At 35.5% G+C, this 20,153-nt stretch overlaps 1 protein-coding gene across 2 annotated transcripts in view; it reads right to left on the minus strand.

The window, feature by feature from the left end:
• Nucleotides 1-20,153, minus strand: part of SLIT2 (slit guidance ligand 2) — a 277,451-nt gene that overhangs the window by 100,426 nt on the left and 156,872 nt on the right. For both annotated transcript variants that reach the window (XM_081999585.1, XM_081999584.1), the window contains exons 5-7: nucleotides 16,123-16,194; nucleotides 5,221-5,292; nucleotides 1,191-1,262 (exon numbers count right to left, since the gene is read on the minus strand). In XM_081999585.1, the coding sequence (XP_081855711.1) occupies nucleotides 1,191-1,262; nucleotides 5,221-5,292; nucleotides 16,123-16,194 (216 nt within the window). The remainder of the gene's footprint in view (nucleotides 1-1,190; nucleotides 1,263-5,220; nucleotides 5,293-16,122; nucleotides 16,195-20,153) is intronic.

Below are 20,153 nucleotides of genomic sequence, written 5' to 3' on the forward strand. Positions count from 1 at the left end.
AACCGAGGTTACCAAAAGCCCATGGTCAGCACTATTTAAGTACTCTTGTATTTGTCCAAGCAAGCATAGTTACAATTCTGTTATGAAATCAACAGAACTACTCACCTGCGTGAAGCTTCTTCAGTTACTAATGGTATGTTAGCTTGAGTGAATAGCCCTACTGATTTCAGAACAGTTGTGCAACCCAACATACGTAAAAGAAAATGGACGGGCTCTTTGTAAAAGTAGTTCTTTAACTGTAAGAGCTACTCTTGAACTCTGATAGAAACATCCCATTCATATTTGATTCCCACTTCACTGGAAACTCTGTTTTAAAGAGTCTCAGGACTAAATCTCACCATGTTCTGTTTTGCCACTCAACACAATATACATATATTCTTAGTTCAGTATAAACATACAAAGGAAATAACTACGAACTTGGATACACACTATTTTCACAGTGTTTTCGTTTAGAAGCCTGAAGTGGTCTTCTGTGAAATTCATAACCTCTAAAAATGGGGACCTTATTGTAAATGCTGACACAACTTTAATTATAATAGCACTACCGGATGATGCTATAATTTTATGTTACAAAGAATGTTGGAGAGCCAGTTTAGTTTAATTAGGTCTGCTAGCAGTAGAGTAATAAAAGCATAAAGATTACTCATTTATCACATCTGACAGCCAATCAAAGATTCTTACATGTTCCTAAATGAAATGTGACCCATTCAATACCTCAAAGTAAAAAAAATTTTTGACTTTCAAAAAACAATTTTTTTCTCTATACAGCTGTAAAATATAAAAAAAGAATCCCCCCTGCCCTCATCTTTTTTGTTAGAAGGTAAAGCTTTTCTGTGACTGAATACAGCACTATGGAAAACCCAGTTGAGAAAAGGCCAAGAAACCATTTTCATAGACTTACTAATCCCACATCCTAAAAAAGCTGATGGAAAAAGATGCAACTACTTCTTTATCTCCTGAGCCACAAGTATGAGCTTTGGGGTCACTCGTAAGCTTTACTTTTCAGAATTAGCTGTCATACACACAGACTTCACACTTGTCAACCTCATGATACCTCAATATTTTTTTAATTGAGCTTATGCTTTCTTTGCCTGTATACATGTTCATAGACCACTGACAAAACTTGACAGAGCTAAAAATGATATACTGGACTGATAAAGATGGCAGCCAGTTTCAGTGGGACTACTTACAATGTTCTGAGTTTGGGCATATGGTTGAAACTTGCCACAGACAGTCGAGTGATGTTGTTATTGTTGAGAGTGCTGTGAAGTCAAGAAGAAGCATATTAACATGTTACAGATATGTCACATTTATTACACTTCTAGAAAATTCACAGTTAATGAAGATCATGGTGTATCCTTTTTAGGGATGGGTATTAGGAAAAAAATGTGCATTTAGACATACTTTTCCTCCCTGTTCAGTCCCTGGTAAAACAGTATGGTTTGACCATTGCATTAGCAATCCTAACTAATTTGAGGTCCCAGTAATCTATGATTTACTCCAATGAAGCTTCCACCAATGTTGAGAAAATCTATGGCATTCAAGCTAAGCTTGTCATCCTGATGTAAAAAAAGAGTTCTTGGTGAAAATGCCTTGATACTAGGACTCTGTTTTCTCTTTCTAACTTGTGAGAGCCTGTATTTTTTCACAGAAGATAAAAGTACAAAATCTGACTGTTTTTTCAAGAATTTTAGGAAAAGATTAACTCTGGGCTGCAATTAGATTTTACATGGAACAGAGTTGCTATAGATGATCCAGAGCTGCATGAATAATATGGGAGTTTCTGCTGTACAATTTGAAGGAGTTAGGATTTTTAATACTGTAGCAAACTAATAATTTAAATTTTAGACAAGGTGTCTGGAACTTGACATAGGGACTAGGAACAAATCTTACCCAACTGTTGGCTAGCTCAGACCTGTCATACTCGGTAAGTGTAGTTTGTAAATATAATGAAACTTTATGAACAATCCTGCAATTAAATATTGTCTTTAGGCTGCAAATAAAATGCAAACAAGCTCGACTCCAGAGCAAGGAAACAAGCGATAGAATTTACAGTTTTGACTTAGAGATTACTCATCTGAGTAGAATGGAGAATGTGCTCTGGGATATTAAACACATAACTATGGCACTAATAAATAATAGTTCCCACTGACCAAACCTTTTTTCCCTTTTGAAAGAAAAAGCGTTTTACTTTTTCTTTTTTTTTTTTTTTAATGACAAGGTGTAATTTGTGCTCATTTTGAATAAATTTTTAAGTACTATCTGATCCTGAAACAGAGAGAGGTAAATTCACAGCACCCCGAACAGAATCAGGCTATACACCTCCACATTAACCAAACAATTAATTACTGGTACAATGTGCTGCATTTTACCTTTGTGTGCTTACTCATTCCATGTCCTAAATGTTTTCCTCACTGTGCATAGGGGATCTCCCCTGTGTGCTCATAGAGCTACATAAACAAAGAGTAGAATAATAAAAGAAGAAGTAACAGGGACAATCATGCCCTTTTTCAAAACAGAACAAAAATGAAACAACAAAAAATGGCCATGTGGGTATATTGCAAAAGGTGTCTTAATGAAAAAATGACAATCAGTAAATCTTAGCAGGATTTTCTTACAACATCCACATGGCAAATGACAGCTCCCATAGTTCTTCCTGCATAACTTCTTAGAAGGTTTAAAAATCATATCTCTTCAATGAAGGGAATGGAAATCAGTGCATATTTACATACCTGTTAGCTGTTTAAAGAAAATGTATCTACAAATGTTTTAATTTTCAATTTCAGTTGTTTAATGTTTGCCTTGCTATTTTTAATTTCTTTCTGCAAGGGTACAGAAAAGTATCAGGCGTGGATGTAAGGGATACATAAGGAATTAAATAATTTTCATAACTATTTCTATCTAATGATGAAAACACTTGACTTCATTACAGAGATGTAATTAAAAAAAAGTTGGCTCAATACTTTTACCTAAGTGTTATGTACTATTGAAAAGACTGTGATGACAGTAAGACCTTTTTTTCATTTCTTAGATACTTTAATTATTTTTATATGACAGAACTATATATTTTCCCATAGTCTGTTTCCCCAGTACAGCAGATTTCCTCTAAAAAAAAAAAAAAAAAAAAAAGAAAGAGAAAAAGGAAAACTAAAACTTCACAGAAATTCACAGGGAGGATTATACCTATAATTGCTTTCATCTTTCAGAATTGTCCAGGTTTCAGATTGATTTTGTATCTTTAACACTAACAGCCTCTAACATTCTGCAATTATTTAACCAGTATATAAGACCTGCTACCTTGGTAAACATTTCAAACTGCCACTAAACAAGATTACAACCTATTTAAAAGCTTTATCATACACTTGTATTTTGAAGTAATTATCCACATTCTGTGCTTAGATAGAATAATTAACTCCAAATAAAAACAAAATACGTAGTCTTTTTTGCTACTCAGTGCATATATAGTATGGTCTGATCTACATATCTTTCATTTTTTAAGCCATATTAGAAAGGAAGCTGAATTAGATACAAAATCTTCAGTACTTTTGAAATAACTATCTCAATTTTTAAAAACTTAATCACTACATCATTGCTTATCATATAATGTAATTCAAAATAGTGAACACTTAGTTGTATATTGGAATGCTAATACCCTATGTATATTCGCTCACAAAATTCTAACCACCTACTCTTTCAGCAAACTATTATTTTAACAATGTTTTTTTCCTTTTTTTGCATTCATTGAAATAAATTTGAAAATTTTACCACTGACTTCAACTGTCAAGGATGACCTTTTCAGAACACTAAAAATTGCAAGCATTAAAAAATACAGGAAATATGTATTTTTTTTAAATATACATTTAATACACTCACTTGTAAAGAAAGGCTTGTATTAAAAAACATAATAACCAGATTAAGCCATCACCGGAAAAGTTATTCTGTCATACATATGAGTTCCAAAGATAAAAATCTCACAGAACATCAGGTTTACTGACAGACAACCAACAATTCATCAACTTCACAATTAGATATAATATTGAACCTAACGTACATTTTACATGGCTTTATACCAGAAAGTTAACAATAGGTTTGTTATTCTATGATTACAAAGTAACAAAAAAAATCAAATTTAGCTGTCAGGTTCGTTCACTCGTAAGTAAGTCCAACTATTGCTTAATAAAAAACCCCAACTTTACCACCAGCAGCTCACATATTCTTTAGTTTCTTGGACATACAGACACTGTCTATTGACAAAGAAGCTTCAGAATCTTAAAAAAAGAAAAAAACCCCCAAACGCCACAACAAAAAAAACCTCCCTCACCCCCCTCAAGTTGTTGTGATTTACCAAGTGTGATTCAAACTAACATGAAGTAACTGACTGATACACAAAGTCTTTCATTCTGCTTACTGTCGAAAGCCCTGAACAAATGTGACATTTTTTGACTGACAGAGCAAATATTTCAGGTATGTGTCCCATGCCTCAGATTCCTTGGGAACTGAGGCACTTTGCTCATTACAGGGACTATGTTCAGGTCAGGGGTCACTGATGATAATTTTGTTACCTTTAACCTCACTGATGGCCACTTTGAGACACCGAGAATAAGAATGCAAAAGAATATTGCAATACTAACCTTCGGTGACGTAAAAAAGATATTTTTCTACACACGTATATAGTTATACATAGAAAATTTAAAATGTTTTAAAAAAAGCACTTAATGTGGACATGCTAAATATCTTAACACATAACAGTAGTGTTTGATAGAAAAGTGCCTCTTTGAAAACATCCAGATTGCCAGATACATATAGTACATCGTTCCTTAAACCGCGTCTGAAAGATCGAATTGATGCCAGAGTATACAACAAAGGCAATCCTGATAATATTCAGCACTTCAACAGTGATAGATAATTTACAAAATTAGTTGGATTCATTGATACTGCCCCCGCATTTTAAAAGGAAACGTATTCTTTTCTTACAGTATCTGCCATCTGCTTTTTTTTTTTTTTTTTAATTGTGTTTAATGGCTGTCTTGCAGAGTAAAGGAATATCTCTGCCTCTCCACATCTTTTTACCATTTTATAGCACATCGGCAGCGGATTATTTTAAGACACCTTTTCACTAGACCATCCTGACACCAGGCTGCAGCTCGCAGATAAGCTTTTACATTAGTACTCCCCAGATACTGAGCTCTTGCTACAAGTAACAGATACAGGAATACTTACAGCACTTCCAGGTCGCGCAGAGCCCTAAACGCCCCATCTTCAATACAGCTGATCTGGTTGTAATCCAGTTGCCTGTTAAACAGATTAGGAAGGCATTTGTAAGGGAGACGAGCGCTGGCAGCGTTGGGTGCAGGGAAAGCCTCCTGAGGGGCCGGCAGAGCTAGGCCACGCGAACCGAAACGCGCTGGCGAACGCGCTGGTACGGCCCAGCCTGTCACACGGCATGCCGGCCGGGGTGCTGCCACAGAAACCCCCTTTTCCTCCCAACTGCCTGCGCGCAGCAGCAGCGCTGGGAAAGCTCCAGTAAATAATAACTGCGCCTTATATTAAATGCCAAAGGAATGCAATTTCATTACATCAAGAAAAGCTATCCATTAAAAGCTCTCAGCGTCATCTTGCTGAAACAATTTCATTAAGGTAAAGGACGGTAAATCACTTAATGTCACACGCATCCCCTCGGTGACCTAACAGAATCCATTTATCAGAGCAGCCCAGCTGCATGTTAATTCCAGCCGCCGCGGCAGCGACCGGCGAGAGACACCACTTCGAGGGGTCCCTCTGCGTGCGTGCATGCCTGGACTGGGAGGGGGTGCGGGGCTGGGGGGGGGTTAGAATAATTGCCTTCTAGAACATTTCTGTATGTAGAAATAATAGCGTCCAAGATATTGACATACTTGGTTACTTATCTCCTTTAATTCTGCTCCAAATGAAACTAGTATTTCTGCCGTATCCTTCAGTATGTGGTTTCCTACATATCTAGTGCTCTCTGCAATTATACACGGATAGGATATTGTAACAGAGCACTTGAATTCTGGGCATAAAACTCAGCAATCCATCCCATACATTATTAATCTTTAAGTATTAAGTTATGAAAAATTTACATTCGTTTCTCTGAAGAATATTATTACCTTTTCAATTCAAAACACTGATACGGTACCTGCTGCCCAATTAAAAAAGTCTTCCGAAATTAATAACCATGCAAAAAAGAAAATACCAGTTTCTCTGCTGATAAAAGCTTTCCCTACAAATATTGCCACATGTCTTATGCATTTTGGGGCACGACTTGCAAAGCAAAGATGATATAACGTCACTTTAAACAACCAGAAGATCTTCTCCAAGCTGGTAACTTGTCAGAAAATATATATGAGTAAATGTGTGTGAACAATACTGAGAAAATGAACAAAATACAAATGAACTCTGCCCTTCTGTCTTCAATTATATATTAGCTAGCAGGGCTAATGAGGCTTTTACTACAACATTTTCTGTGATTCTTCTGAATCTATGATAACATTTTACTTTATTAATAAATCATCACACCCACTGTTGAGTGTAATGTACCAACTTCTATAAAGTTCTAGTTTCATCCATATTTTTCATCTGAATTACTACTACACAGGAATAAAGTATTATCCTAACTATAACAGTGTCTGTGTTTCTGTGTACTGAAAGCTAAATGCAAACTATAATGTCCTGAATATGATCTTTAATCATTTTGGTGCAATGATACAGCACCGGTGCTGCAGCGTTAGAATCTTTAAGCCTACTTTCTCAGGCCTCTTCAATTTTTACTAATGAATTTCATTTAACAATTAAGTTAATAGCCTTTTTATTTTAAAGAGGTAAAATATATACACAGTACCATTCTCTAACCTCTTGAACAATTTATCAAAGCTATTTAAATTAGTACAATGGCATGAAATGTTACCCTTGACACAATACAAACGAGAAATTGTTTCCAGACAAATTGGAAAAATCTTTTAATGCCATCAAATTTGCCTAATGCAGTCTGCAGGTTAATCTGTGAAAGGGTGAGCTGTATGTTTGCCCATATCTTATTATCCTTAGCTGTCAATGTATAAATCAGTGCTGACACAGCTTCTTCTAAATCATCCATATTATACACAAAGGAAAATCATTTAACAGTAGAGAAAGCACTTGAGCAAATCTTGTCCTACACAAACTGAAAGGCAGATTTCTTCCACTAGACTGGCAGCAGTTGTAGTACACCCGAAAACTTTTGGACTTCCTTTAATGAGTCACCATGACCACTACCTTAGTGAAGGGTGAAGTAAGTAATCTTACCAGAGAGATTACTCTGTTTGCACTGAACTAATTAGTTGGTTTCGGTTTGGGGGAAGGGAATTTTGTGGGTGGGAGAGGAGAAATATTTCCTCGTTTTATAAATTATTGTCTTTGAAAGATACTACCGTCTTTATGTTTTAGATGATCTTCCACTGGTTATGACCATGATATAAAATGATCAGACACACACCACGAAGAACAACTGGCATGATATATATTTTTTAAGCTATAAAAGGTACATGACTTAGCTCGATTGTGTTAAGGTAAAGATATCCACTGCATATATAATCCAAACAGAAAGTTAGACAATATTTCACAACCAGTATATCATTAACTTATGATGTCCCTCTTAACAGATATACTGAAGCAGTCTGAATTTTTTGGATAAAACCAGTTCCTGATAGCAAGTTGTGTGAGTGCTATGACTTAAGACATAAGCAAGAATACTAGAGAAAAAAAAAGCACATACATGTCTAATTTTAAGTTCTGCTTATAATTTTCTTTTAGCATAATGACTTTCAAAACCACACATAAAATCTACAATGCTATAATGAAACTTTTCTCATCACTAATTTACTGAGCATACCAATGTTGCCAAGTCCATTTTAGAAAGCTTTTTTTGTTCCCGAGAGTTTATTTTCTTCTTTTCAAATTATTAAAACACCCTGAGAACAGAAGCTGATCAGACATGGACTAGCAACTCTGGTCCATCCTAATCCTTCCCCTCTCCCCAGTCTCTCTTCGTCATCTCTGCCCCTGCCTCGTCTCCATGTTGGGTCTTTTTTACGTGGGGTCTTCTCCATCCCTTTGGAAAGCTGCTATTGCTTTCTGTACCCACTTCCACAAAGCAGCTGATTGCCTTCCGCAGTGCCATTCCTGTGAAGCTCATAAAACGCCAAACAATGGCTGTCACGTTCATATCCTTTCTATTGTCACAGAGAATTAAATACGTTTTACACCCATATCTGCAGCATTAACTGCGTATTTCATACACTCACTAATCTTCTGCTATTTGAAATGTTAATGTTTATGTGAGTTCAGCTGTAAGAACTAGTAAGAACTAAATAAAAAGCATTCACCTAATAAGAAAATGCCTGCTTTCAAATGTTTTTTATTTATTGCTTTTGCTGATACATCTTGCATCTGTAGAAACATGTTGCTAACTTCTATTTTCTTCCCTTTTAGCATATGTTGTCTACCAGATAATGATAAATAAATATCTAAAAATAAACCTTGTTGTCCCACAAGAAGAGCATTCAATGACTAACAGAAGATGCTGCATACATTTGAAAACTACCATCCTCATACAGAAAAAACCTGATACCTAACTCTGACAGGGAAAACCCTCTTTACTCATTCATAGAAGCTGCATTAAAAGTTGGGACAATTTCAGTCAATCTGTCTGCTTTACTCTCCTGTTCTTCATGGCTTACGGACACTTTGTGGTCCCATGCAAGAGAAGCACTGTTCAGCTTTGCCACCTTCCTCTTTGTTCAGAAACTATTACATTCTCCTCGTGTATCAACTCAATTGTAAACATTGTTCAAGGAGTCATCAGAAAATGTCAGAAGCCTTTCTAGATACCTACAGTAGCCTCCTCCCCAGTAAAACATTTAGAAAAAAAGTGTCTAGTTTTAGCACATTGTACACTGGATTTCATATCATTATAATTTTTCCTTGGGAAAAGAACAGATTGCACAATATTTATCACTGCAAGACAATTTTTGGAAACAGTCACTGTTCTTAATGTCTCCCGGTATTTTTTACAACAGAACTGAGTTATGTTTCCTATTTCTCAATTCCCTTCTCAATTTCAATTTCAAGAGTAATCAATAATTTCAGAGGCATTAGTTGAGAAAGATGTAAAAAAAAAAAAGTAAGAATTTATTCTAAATTTTTATCAAACTTCCGAGAACTGCTCGTTTTCTGTGACTATTACTATTTATTGTGATTATTCTTTCATTTGGAAGTCAAGTGCTTTTTTCCTTGCCACATATTTTGCTAATGTAGTTCATTTTGTTCTTTGCTAAACTTTCCCTGTAAAACATTTTGAATGAATATATATTTTTTCTAATATATATAATGTAGCAAACGATTATCCTTTTGCTTTTATCTCAAAATTAAAAAGCAAGACTTACAAATACTTCCAAGTAAGGCATACTTACTGAATAAATTAGAAGGAAAGGGAGATGCAAACATACTATCCCATCAGTGTGACTTCCCAGAAATAATGCAATTTAGAAAGTAGATGACAAACACTATCAAGACTATTATAATGTGGGGAGCAAATATATTCCTGTTCTAGCATGAAAGCCATATTAAGCACATATCCCACGAAAGTTCTGTTAGAATGGTTTATTTAAATATTAATTAGAAAATCTTTATCTGTAGAAACATTTCCACCTATTTAACTTTACATATCAACAAATCTTCTTGCAAGTCTCAAGCACAGACACAAGTCTGGAGCCCTCAGCACAGGAAAGACAGGGACCTGTTGGAGCGGGTCCAGAGGAGGGCCACCAAAATGATCAGAGGGATGGAACACCTCTCCTCTGAGGACAGGCTGGAACACTTGGGGTTGTTCATTCAGTCTGGAGAAGAGAAGGCTCCAGGGAGACCTTATTGCAGCCTTGCAGTACTATAAAGGGGCTTATAAGAAAGATGGGGACAGGTTTTTTAGCAGGGCCTGTTGCAATAGGTCAAGGACTAACGGTTTTAAACTAAAAGAAGGTAGGTTTAGACTGGGTATAAGGAAGATGCCACATGCCAGGAAACATTGAAGGTCAGGTCATTGCAGGGGGGTTGGACTAGATTACCTTAAAATTTCCCTTCAAAGATTCTATGATTATGTCCTCTTGACATAATTATGCCACCCTGTTTAGTAAAGCAGAGGCAGCCTCACTTTCCAAAGTAGTGTAAACACAAAAGGAGTCCAAATACCTTTTGCATGAGACATGACCATAAACGATTTTTCTTTAAAATTCAAATCTTCAACAAGGATTTGCATTATTCGCAGTACTTGACATAGCCAAAAAAAATTTAATGATAAAATTGAATGCAAGTCTTCCTACAACAGTGTTTACCAGCTCAGTTCAAATTAATCTACCTCAATTTCCTTTGTATTATCGCAGGAAGATCTATGGGAAACTATATTAACCATAGCAACATTCAGTACTTTTCCTAGTAAAAGCATAGGACACATTTGTTACTAGGGTAAATTCAGATACCATGTAAAATTTTCTGTAAGTATTGGTACTTATCTTAGGAGATGAAACCACACTTACATCAGCTGCCTAGGTTTTATTCAACATTTATTGCCACTCAAATAAATTTCAGATAGATTTTTAGTTTCTATGTATTTTAGAATTTTCCTCATTGGTTCAAGTGCCAAAAAACTGACTTGCAAGGAAGTTCTCCATTCACATTCAGAGATTTCCGAGTTGAAACACATCTTCAAAGCCAAATGCTCTGCTTGATTTAAAAACACAATTGACTTTAACATTTCATAAATGAATTTGTTGACAAAAAAGAAACCGTTTTCAGCAGATCAAATTTTAGGAAGGTAGTCTGTAATGAAAATAACTTCAACGATAGTATTGAAAATGTACTTATTTAAAAGTCAGAAAGAACAGTTTTTTCCCCAAGGGCCACAAGATCACTGACCTGTTTGGCAACATGAGTTTTAGGAGGCACTAGAAAAGTGTACCTATTCTTTTCTTCATTCCTGCAGAGCTATTTTTGACTTTAATAAAAATTTTAAGTGTACACTGAATATATTTCACTAAGATTAATACAAAATTCAGTTATGCCTTTAGTGACAATGCCAGTTTTAAATCTTTCACAACAGGCATATAAGAGGCATCAGGGCAACACCAAGTAATATGAATCAAAGTTTTGGACAAAGGTTAGTGTAGAGGAAAGGACTTTGAAAGGATGCTGGTGTCTGTTTCTCCCGTTCACCAATTCTCCATTTCTCAGCCAATTTAATCTGTGAAGCTACTACATTGACTTACAGCTTTTATCCTTGGGGTGACGGCTACAGTGTCTCCCACTTGCTGGGAAAAATTGGAACTGAATGGACACAAAGGCACCAAAGAAGAGAGTAGCCCAACGTAAGGCCACATTATGACAAGAAAACCAGGATACAACATACTTGCAGGAAATATGATGAAAATATTCTGGTATTCTTGGTATCATTTCATGTTGCATATATTTAGTGTCACAATTCTGCCATGATGTTGGTGTATTCCTTTCCATCCTCTGCCAAATAGGGATTACACAGCAGAAGAGAAATTTGGAATCTTAGAAAATTTTATGTCATCCAAACAGAAATGTCATCAGATAATTTTATCAAAATCATCAGAGCAGAGGCCAAAATCTACTTCTCAAAAATTGATCATAGCAATATTGTTCATTCAGTGCTGTTTCACATTTGTTTTTAAGCCCAGCTATTTTTCTTCCTAGCAACCAGATTCAAGAAACAACCCATCCAAATTTATAATCTGGGCAGCTAAAGCATTTTCTTACCATCTTAAAAACATATACAATTCCTGAGATTGGGGATATTTTAAACATTTTTCACATCCAGTGTGAGTACTGTATCACCTGGGAGGGTTAAGAAATCATCATTAACATGTATATTAAAAAAATCAGTGTTTAATTTCCAATTTATACAATAATTTCTATTTTTTAAAAAAAACATTGGGTGCCACTGTGTTCTCTGAAGAACCTAACTTCTAGGTGCATATTTTTCTCCCTGAAAAATTAGGAAGTTAGGAGTAACTTTCAGAATTATATTTGCAGAATTTGCACCCTAATTTCTGTCAAGTCCCAGATCAGCTGCTATACTAAAAGTGGATTATTCTTCAAGTCATTGCCCTTGAACAGGAAAATCAAGACTTTGACACAGAGTAGCTAGGGGTTTTTTTCCTACATTTGAGCTGCCAAAATACTGGATACTGGGCTTCCAGTCTGGGGAACCTGTACAAAATAAGCTTCCCTCATTTTTTTGTCACTTTTTCTGAAGAACTTGATTCATTACCAACAATTGGGTGGTATTGGTGAGAGTGAAGCCAGGACGCTCTGCCTGGCATTTCTGAGATGACATCCAAGTACTTCATCTTGTTTCAGCCTTCCCAGTAGAAAACAGACATTGACACAATGGGGTGAGCCCAACCAGGGCTCCCAAGATGGGAGGGCTGGAGCCGGTGACGTTTGGGGAGAGGCTGCGAGAACTGCATTTGTTCAGGCTTAAGAAGATAGGGTGAAGGGGCGATCCTATTGTTGCCTACAACTGCTTAATGGGAGGGTACAAACAGAGCCAGGCTCTTCTCACTTGTAAGACAAGAGGCAAGAAACAAGTTGGAAAATCAGAAATTCCAATTAGATCTACAGTAGATTTGTGGGGGATGATATTTTGTTTGTTTGGGTTTTTTACTACGGGAGTGTGGCAGGGTGCCCAGGTTGTCAATTTTGATAATGCCCTGCCCATTTTACTACTTCTATCGTCTACAGAGTCTATCCTGTAAACGTTATTAAGATGCCAAAAAAGGAAATATCATGGCCACATTTTATGGAACTTATACAGCTTCTTCTGATAAACAACTAGAGCTAACAAATTAGCAGGAAATCAAAAGATCATAATGGCATCATAACCTTAAAGGAAGCAATTTCCTTCAGATAATCAGAGTTAACATCTAATTCCCATTGCTCTGCGAAGACTAGAAGAACATACAGTAAGATGTTTTCGAAAATATTCCAACTCCTGATTCAGACGGGGAAGTATTTAGTGGGAGTGAAAGAATGGTGAGTCTCCATTCAGGAACATAAAATATGTAATCACTTCAAGTTCTGTGACATTTGTTAACTGCCTTTGGAATAGCTTACTAGAGCTACTGTATGGGATGGTTATCAATCACTGCATTAAAAAAAAACAATCAGTAATTTATACTGAAATTGATGTAATTATTGTTGTTACAGAAAACAAATCTTGAATTTACAACATGTTCTAATACAGGTTTCTTTACTCTTTGTACTTTTACCTATCTCTTCCGTAAGTTTGCTTAACATCTTTAACACTATACTTGATTACTGGGCAATTACAGAAGAAATGCCAAAATTAGAGCAAATATTAAATTCCATTTATGACAGTTCCCCATAAGTATATACAAATATTTGGTTCCTGGACCTCAGGCTAACCAACAGATGCTAAATTCTTTCACAGACTTATAGGGTCATTTAGGTTGGAAGAGACCTTTATGATCATCTAGGCCTACTTTAAAACTAACACTGCCAAGTCCACCACTAAACCATGTCCCTAAGTGCCACATCCACACGTCCTTTAAATACCTTCAGGTATGGTGACTCCACCACTTCCCTGGGCAGTCTGTTCCAATGCTTGACCACTCCCTCAGTAAAAAAATTTTTCCTAATATCCAATCTAAACCTCCCCTGGCACAATTTGAGGTCATTTCCTCTCATCCTATCACTTGTTACTTTGGAGAAGAGACCAACACTCACCTATCTACAACCTCCTTTCAGGTAGTTCACTTCATAGTTTCCTTTGTTTGCAAAGTGATGCAATGAAGTATCAACGAACAATGAAATAAAACCAGCAAAATTCTTGCCATTACCCTTCTCTAAGTGTAATGTCAAAGGCTGGATGGAAGGCTAGGGTTCAGATCTCCTTCTTGCCTTCTGGAAAGAAGCTTCCGGAAAGGCACAATGGCCTGATCGAGTTACATAAATGCTGTGCCAGAATCTACCCAACTCACCCCACAAATTCTCTTGTCATTCTGATACTTACATCTATACCTCACACAATATAAGGTGCTCTTCCTTATAGGAATGTAGATAGCACAAGATGGAGAAATGTTATTTCTTAGTACTTTCAATTGTAGTAGGTTCAAAAGATTTTAGATTAGGGGTTTAGTGAGGTTTTTTTCCCCTTTTTTTTTTCCCTGTGACTACAAATAAAGGAGATATCTGTAGTATTTATGCTATCACAATAAACTATATGCCACAGATACAATTTGGAATTTGTGGAAATGCTATGGTCTTTATGAATTTTTTTTTAATTATCTCCCGAAAGGCTTTAAAGGGCAGATCTGCTATTTTCTGCAAGTTTTAGAAATAATTCAGGTTCCTTACCTTGAAAATACACACCAAGATATAAATATTATCTTAGCTAAAGATTAGCATCCTAATTCAGTTTCTGACTGGAGCTATCTCACAATATATAAGCATACTTATTACATTCTAAAATACTGCCCTGCCACTAGAAAATTTTCAATGATGCTTTACTGTCACTACCAAAGTTCCTTTCTGTAGCTGTATCAATTTTCAAATATAAAAAATCAAGCAGAGAAATGCAGGTTTCTCCTTGTAGCCAAGCCACTTTTAGACCATGAATAATGATGGGACCAGTTCTGAATATATAACTCATAAAACACCAATTAAACAAAGTAACAGAACTACTTTGAGAAGCGCTTGTGTGTTTTTGAACATAATGGATTTGAACATAATAGTTTTTCCCTTGAGATGTGCTAGGACTTCATCATGGGGAAGAACTGTATTACAAACATAGTTAAATAAAAAAAAAAAAGATTTCTAAATATCAGCTCAACTACCTTGGGCATTCCGCTAAATCTTTGAATATAAAGATTATATATAATATATATATGTAACTATAACTTGGGAATTCTGCTAAACCTTTGAAAAAATATACTCCTAACTGATTTCTGTGCAGTGTGGAGGGCAGCAGAATGAAGTGGAGTCCATCACAGGAAGACAGAAATGCAAAGCACTTCCTGACCAGTCCCCTCCTACTGGGACTATGACATCATGTTGTCGCCTTCATAATCATGCAGCACTCCATTCAAAGTAATACAACTAGAAAGTTCATCTTTCTTTAACACTGGAAACATCAATTATTAAAAAGTATTTCAATAGAAATTACATTAAAACCTCATATAATGGCCTACTACTTCCCTATGTTTATTGATGCCACATAAGATAGCAATTATATTTTTTCACAGCTGCATCACACTGGCAGCTCCATAGTCTTTCTGGAACCCACTAGTGTTTGGCCTTTTACTTTGTTGGTTGTTTTTAAGTGATGAGTCCTCAGCTTACAGCAGGGATTATAGTTTTTGAGTGCATGACGTTACATATCCTACTATACAAGTTTATCAGAGTCTTCAGGTCGTTCAGCTCTTTCAGTCCACTAAACTGATCTACCACTCTAAACAGAAAGTTGAAAAGTCACTGCTTTCCTTTTTCCTGAAACTCACGTATTTCCACATTTAGAAGCCATAAGAATTCAAAACCTGGCCATTAACTTCAGGGTCACTATCTCCAGGAAAGTGAGTATTTGTCTTTTAGAAAATACTTATTTTACCACAGAAGAAAACTGCGTAAGAACAGTAGTCACACAAGTACAAAAATATATGCTAGCAAAACTAGATAATAGCATGCTTTTTCATTCTTCCTTTTATACAAGCTAGCAAAAGGCAAACTCTTACACCCAAGACAAAATGAATTTTTCCACATGAAACAATTAAATGTCTAAAGTGTCTAAATATTAAACTCAGGTTACCATAAGCAAATAGTTATAAAGCCATTTCAGTGTTTTAGACTGCATACAGGGTAATTTTAGGATGCTCAATATACGTTAAAGTTTTCTGCCAAAACAAATGGTATATGTTGTTTTTATTCAGAGATTCCTTAAGCAGCTGAAACAGAGACTTGATACAACAAAAGGACACTGTATTGACAAAGCATTATCATCAGAATATATATAAGAAAGAGGAAAATACTTACAGATTTTTTATATCTACTGCTCCTCGGAATGCCTTCCTTGGTATTGCTTGAATCTGATTTTCACTAAGGTCACTAAGAAAAAAAAAATTAAATTAAACTTAAAATCTGTTGTATATATTTCTTTCTGTGTATAACAAAAAGAACATGTAAAGAAATAATTTTAGCCATTACAGTTCAGTCAATGTTTCCAATGAAGCTTATTTCAATACCTTAACTGATTTGTAATTGAAGAAAAAGAAGCAGCAATAATACTCAAACTAGTTTATCTGTGTTGCACTAAGTAGCTCCCTTACAAAACAACAATATAGACGCCAAACAAAAAGCGGAATCATTACCTAATTTAACAATGAAGGCCAAACTGATTTAATTTTTAACAGATTGATTTCACTTTTCAATGCATTCCAAAGCCACGACATCAAATGTTTGATGATAAGTTCAGCTTTAGGCAAGGAAGACTGAGAACAGTTAAAAAGGAACAGGTAGCAAGCTGTTGAGAAACAATGACTATCAAGCTTTATAATGTCTGGGATCAATATATTTCTGAATTTTGTTTCAGAGTGGCAAGCACCATATATTTTAAAATAAGGCATTAAAAATCATCATGCAGCAAGTATCTAATGCTCCTCCCCAGCATGACCAGCTGTACCAAGCTATCAGAAACTTGTATCTTTTCCAAAAGAGAAATATTAATGAATAATTTTTGCCATCAATATAAACAAACAGCCCTTTTCCTGAAATTTAGAAATATTTTTGGCTTTCACAGTTCCATATTGGAAATTAAAAACCTAGAGAACTGAAGTAAAGACAGTAGCAGAGGAGACAGGAGGGAAAAAAACCCAAACACAAAAACCAAACTAGAATCCAGGTCTTTTCATGCATGCTATACCCCATTAACAAGTATTTCAGGGCAATAGACCATCAGTAGATTAAAGTTGTTTCACTTCAGACTATAGTTTGGCACCCTGAACCAAACATGCCTACCACACACATGGTTCACAAATGTCTGAAGGCCTTCAAAGGGAACTATCTACCTTGCAGCCTTAAAATTATGAAATCCGATCCTCTTATGGAGGCCTTCAGAGATGCATATATCTATAGACAACATATACACAAGAACACAAGAAATTGTATCAAAAGACTTCCTTGAGCATCTGAATAAAATTTAGAAACAAATCAGATGCATAGAAGCTCTTCAGTCAGTCTGCAGAGCAAAACCATATTTCATTTTGCTAAAACCAAATCAGGACCTTCACTCCAGAAGCACATCAAATGCACTCCCACCCCTAACAGGAGAAGTAGAATTATGCAATGTCTTGTTTTTTAGAAACATCTTTTAGATGACGTTTTCAGAGACAGGTTTTAGGAGAAACATTGCAAAATGGTGCACAGAAATAAGAGATCTAGCTCAGATGAAGTTAGGAAGCAAGAATCATTTAGTTGATTACATATAAACAGTCATGCTTTTGACATATTCTTTCCCTAAAATGTAATCTAGCATGAGCTCATGTTTCTAGTGATTAGTAATCACTCCTGGAAATCTCTTATAAACTTAAAAAAAATTTGAGGACTTTATAAAACTCCCCACTACCCAAGTCTATATAAAACTTATATCAATATAATATTTTTAAAAATAATTCTACATACATTGACAGCAACTTTGTTTTATCCCATTCACTGTTAATTTATGGAAAATCACATTCTATTTACTAAATCTTTCATAGTTCATGCATCTAGCTGCACTGCAATATCTTGCAAGGTATATTTAACACAAGATGCAATTTTACTATTATTAACCGTGTGTGAAAAAAGACAATCTTTGAGCTGCGATTTAATTCTCAAGCCACCTATGTAATCTTGAAATGGGATGTGACTGCACTGCTCTGACAATAAATTCAATGGCAATGAATGAAAAAGCAGCCTTCAGCATTTGTTACGGCAACATGATTTAACAGCCTATTTCCTTTAAAAAATATCCATTATAAGTATAAACAGCAAATATCTATATTTACACTTCTGTTTAATTGACTATTACATTTTACCTATATAAAAATTATGTGTAAAGTGGTTAAGTTAGCAGTAGTGATTTGTATCATGATCAATGATTAGTTTACAATACACATATATGTATATAGCTACATAAATACATACTGCAGGAGGTAATGGGTAATGGTGCATTACGCTTTTTATGACAGTCAGTAGAGTATCATCATTCACCATTTCTATAATTAAAAAAGTGGAAAATGAACAAGATAGAGACAATATGTAACTTATCTTTAAAAATCTAATAAAAACATCAACGGTCAAAATATTTCTTTCCTTGACTAACCGTAAATCTTAGCAGGAACACAAGGACTTACAAGTAACAGCTATTGAGCCAGGTTCCTCAATGAACAATACACTGAGATTGTATGTGTGCGTATGTATGTCTGTGCGTGTGCACACGTGAAAGAGAGCAAACTAATAGCATGCTAGATTTACCACTGGGTCCACCCAGTCACCACCATTTCCACATAGCACAGGCTCATGTAGATTAAAGTACATTGTCCCCTGCTAATTTTAGCACATTTGAAATATGAACTACTTGATTGCAAAGGCTCACAGCCTTCCTGTGCAAGGCGCTGTTTAAAGCATCCCTCTAAATGTAGAGAGGTAAGTAAGGTTGGCAAATTTCTCAAAAAAGAGAAATTATTTTGCAATGCATCTGCTGGTTTGCGAAATTTTCTCAGAACTGTTTATGTAACAAAAGTGTAAGTTATTCATCCATTCCTTCATTGCAAAATTCTACCTCTCTTCTAAAAACTATCATTTTCAACACACAATTTATGCCTACTTATAGCAGGAAAGTTTTTAGTAATTATTTATTGATTGTTTCAACTTTTCATCTGCTCAGTGTAAAAAGGTTTCCGTAAAAAAACCTTGAGGGGCTTAAACAAACATTCAACTTCTTTTCCTTGCATAAATTACACCTACATTTCACACTGCAGACCTAGGACTCAGTAAGAAGTTGCTGTGTGAGCTTTTTTTATGGTGTTTTAACTCATTCTACTGCAATTCTCAGATTGCTCACAAAAAAAGAAGGTCACAGGGTGCACTGTGACTTTCTGGGAAATTGGGTAAAAATCTATTTTGTAGATAAAACCAGACCATTTTGCAGGCCATTATGCTACATTGGTTTGACTTTGCAGCTTATATTCTGCAGTGAAGAAAAGTGCAAACCTCTTTTTCAGCCTGATGGTCATTGTTTTCCTGCACTAATATCTCTGTGAACTTCACCTCCCATTTAAAAAAAGAGGGAACATTTGAATACTGAGTATAATTTATGATAGCACCTAAAATGAAAGAGGCTGTAAGCATTTCAATAAAACCTAAGCCACTAAACAACAAAACATCCTACTTTTACATGAACAAATCTGTATTTTTGAAAGAAAAGGCATGAACTTGTCTTCACATTTGAAACCAGCAATCTGACCGAGATACTTTAATTGGAGCAAATTATTCTCCATTATTATTACAGCCCAAGACTTTACATCAAAATCCAGCATACTTCTGCAAGAGCAGAACTGATTAAAAAATGCTTTGTACATAGCTAGAGTGAGAATGCCAAGGCTATCCTACAGATTTTTTTTTTTAAATAAAGCATAATGGTCTAGTAAGATGTTTTGATAAATTCACTTTTCTGCAGATTCTAGTTGTTTCACAGGCTCTTTTCAACTAAATTGTTCTTGACTCTATTATATCATTCCTAGAGAGACATATTCCAAATTATTAAGACTGGAGTGGACTACCTTAGCCATTGACCCTTCAAGAAAATTCCTTAGTGCAACTTTGTGGGCTTCAGACATTGCATTCACTGGCTAGCAGAGCACCTTTGACCACCCAGCCTTCAACGCACCTCCCTGCTCATACATTACCAAACCAGTGCTCAGGGCCAGAACTTCCATATGTAACTTCAGTCTCTTCTAGTTTGAGATGTCCTCAAGCCAAAAGGTGGCACAGTAATATTGGGGTTAAATAGATTTTCACACAAAAAG

Source organism: Phaethon aethereus (assembly GCF_964289735.1).
Source record: "Phaethon aethereus genome assembly, chromosome: 4".
NCBI classification, from domain to species: domain Eukaryota; kingdom Metazoa; phylum Chordata; class Aves; order Phaethontiformes; family Phaethontidae; genus Phaethon; species Phaethon aethereus.